Source organism: Lottia gigantea (assembly GCF_000327385.1).
Source record: "Lottia gigantea unplaced genomic scaffold LOTGIsca_26, whole genome shotgun sequence".
NCBI lineage: Eukaryota > Metazoa > Mollusca > Gastropoda > Lottiidae > Lottia > Lottia gigantea.
This window is the reverse complement of record NW_008708797.1, coordinates 1,711,870-1,714,971: the sequence shown is the minus strand read 5'-3', so window position 1 is coordinate 1,714,971 and position 3,102 is coordinate 1,711,870. Positions and strand designations below refer to the sequence as shown.

Genomic DNA, 3,102 nt, shown 5'->3' with positions numbered 1-3,102 from the left:
ATGCATGTGAAAAAACACAAAACAATGTGAATAAAATATATGTTATATAATATTATGAAGTTATAAAAAAGGTATTTATTGATGTTGTAATCTTCGCATTCACGATATTATCATCCAATACCTGCTATATTTCTCTTTTAACTTCCTATATAATACGTGTTTTTCGAATACTTATACGAATCGTGTTTTTATGTATGTAATACTAATGTTCTAACATGCTGTTGCAATTTTCTCTGTTTGAAAAATTACTTAATGTTGTCACGATATGGACAGTTACGGCGCCAGCTTTCCGAGACTGGGGATACAAAAAGGGGACAGACTGACTGTCGGAATTGAAATTCCAAATACAACAGCTCTATGTAAGAGCCCTAAATGCAAGCTCACGTACGTCTGAGAGGGTTCTCCAGACAATAGAGAATTGATTTGGTGTGTTCCGGGACATATTTTTATGGCAAAAGCGTATATAAATCATTTTTTTTTTCAATTTGTCAGAAATGGGTACAATTGGAGAAATATTTTTCTAAAAGGGGGGGGGGGGATTTGCAATCGATCAAGGATCAAGGCCAAAACTCTGAAAATTGATATTTCAAAGATTTAAAGAAAGGTCTAACCGACTGTGCTACAGAATCACATTAAAATCGTCCATCAAGGCAAAGTCAACGTAGATCTCTTTCGTGAATATCGATGGGCAAATGGACATGTAAAAAGTACTTCATAAACGAAGCTTGACATGGCGACTAAGCACTCAAATGCCTATTATCTACCTTTCCATCTTATCTTTTCTGTCGAGAAGGTGTCAGTTTTAATTCATAAAGGTAGATTTGTAGTTGATATCTACAATATGTGACACCATCATCCTATTATAAAACTGGACATTTAATTTCAGTTTAATAATACAACAAAAATAATTCAGAATGTGAGTATTTATTTCTTTACCGAGTAAAAAAGGCCCATGCACGATGTATTTTTCCCCAGAAAATTACTTGCCAAAACAAAGTGCAACATTGTCTGGTAATGAAGTATATCAAAAAGCGACAAGAGATGGTCTTTGAATCATTGCGATACTGAAAGATTTAAAGTATTAGCTGCATTGTACTTTTCAGGACTTTGGCTACATTTATATTCATCTTATCAACTGTGTGCACCGCTACTTCCCAGATGATGCCTGGCATGGGAATGAACCCAGGCATGGGCATGAATCCTGGTATGGGCATGAATCCTGGTATGGGCATGAATCCTGGTATGGGCATGAATCCTGGTATGGGAATGAATCCTGGTATGGGCATGAATCCTGGTATGGGAATGAACCCTGGCATGGGTATGAACCCAGGAATGGGAATGGGACCGACAGGGGTAAGCTCTCTTTAATCTAATCATTATCGTATTTGTATATCATATTTTTGTTATATTAATAATGTTATTATTTTTTAGTCCTCCCGAAATAAAGGCATTGTGTTTCGAATATGGTACTTTTTAAAAAAAACTGTACAATGCTTTACACTAAGCTTTACCCTGGCCACGCACCAAATGAGATATTGTGTGTTGTGTTTATAAATAGAAAGAATTGAATAAATCTTTCATGCGAGTTTTCTGACATAGATGTGCTGTTTTTGCATTTATTTTGTAACCTTCTGCTATTTCATCCTCATCCTGTTTGAAACTGTGTGGATAACTCTTATTGCATCAATGAAAAATGATTATTATGTTCTGTATGTTTTACTGTTATATTGTAGATGTGTCGACAGTTGACTCAGAGATGTAATCTAAGTGATTTGAAATGCTGCCCAGGATTTAGTTGTCAATCCGAAGGAATTTCATCATCCGTCAGATATTGTAGAGCTGTCACTGGTTAAAACGTCAATGTATTCAGTTTGTTGGTAGTTTGCAGATGAAAAATACATTGTAAATGTTTTTTTTCTATAAATCTTTATCGTGAATCTTTCTTTAAGTGTTTAATATTTTCTATGATCCAAAAGATCTTCTGCAACATGTAAAGAAAAAGATTTAAAAATGTCATCGTCGAAATTCCACGACCATCCAGATGCATTGGAAACATAAATATTGGTGAATTTGTCGAATTTGATTGGATTAGATCTTGAAGATACTTGAAGCCAATTATAGATAGCGTCTTCCTCACGAACATTAATGTGTCCAATGCATGGACGGTTATGTGAAATATAACGAAAGAGCAGTGGAATTCCAAAAAGTGTTGAAGGGCAACAAAGATACAAATCTTAATGTTTAAATTCGAGTATTTTTCTGCAATGGTCTCAATTTGCAATCCATTATCTGACGATATTGCTAAGCATTTCAAATGCAATGAAGAAAAAAGAATATGTTAGAAAATATAAATAAACCGAAATACAAGATTTTAAAAGTGAAAAATATCAATCAGGATTATAAAAGGATGAGTATCGAGTTAGTACTGTGGTATTCTCGATAGTCCAATTTTCATCTTTCTACCGAGAATAGATCCAAGTGCTTTAGTCTCATTGGAAGTAAGATTTCAGTGAACAATCCACAGAACCACGGCTCACCCCGGCATAGATCTACTTTCCTTTCTATTTATAGTATTTATATGGGGTGGTGTAATATCTATAGTCAAGGGAGATAACTACTATAATATCTATAATTAGTCGAACTATAATTAATGTATTTATTTATTTCAAGTTAAAAACATCAGAAATCATTGTAATAAATTGTTATATAATGTTATAATAATGATATATTTTATATAAAAATCTAAAAAATGGTAAAATATGAAATAAAAATACTAAGAAATCATCGAGGTTTGAACCCTAAGTTAAAATTTACTGGCTGTGTTTGATTAGTATATTACGGTTTGTTGACTAGTTTTAAGCTGCCGGAGTAAAAACGACTCTCTAAAATAAAAGGAACATAATAAATGTTTTAGGAGTTTCGGTTAAAATGAAGATTTGTGAAAAGAATAAATGCATGTATAAAATAGTACAATTTCAAACAAGTTTTACTTTTAGTTGCTTCAACTGTTGGTCTCTTCAGATAATTTTTAACTTAGCTCAAGTTTTAACAACAATTTACTTTTTTTTATTCGATGAAGGGAAAGAATGTATTAGAAAATAT

The 3,102-nt window shown here is 32.8% G+C and overlaps 1 protein-coding gene across 1 annotated transcript; it reads left to right on the top strand.

Moving 5' to 3' along the window:
• The first annotated feature begins 902 nt into the window (after positions 1–902).
• Positions 903–1,941, top strand: LOTGIDRAFT_232166 (hypothetical protein). The gene is made up of 3 exons (XM_009056004.1): positions 903–916; positions 1,104–1,353; positions 1,734–1,941. Coding segments are annotated over exons 1-3 (372 nt in total). The 5' UTR covers positions 903–914; the 3' UTR covers positions 1,854–1,941.
• Positions 1,942–3,102: the final 1,161 nt, after the last annotated feature.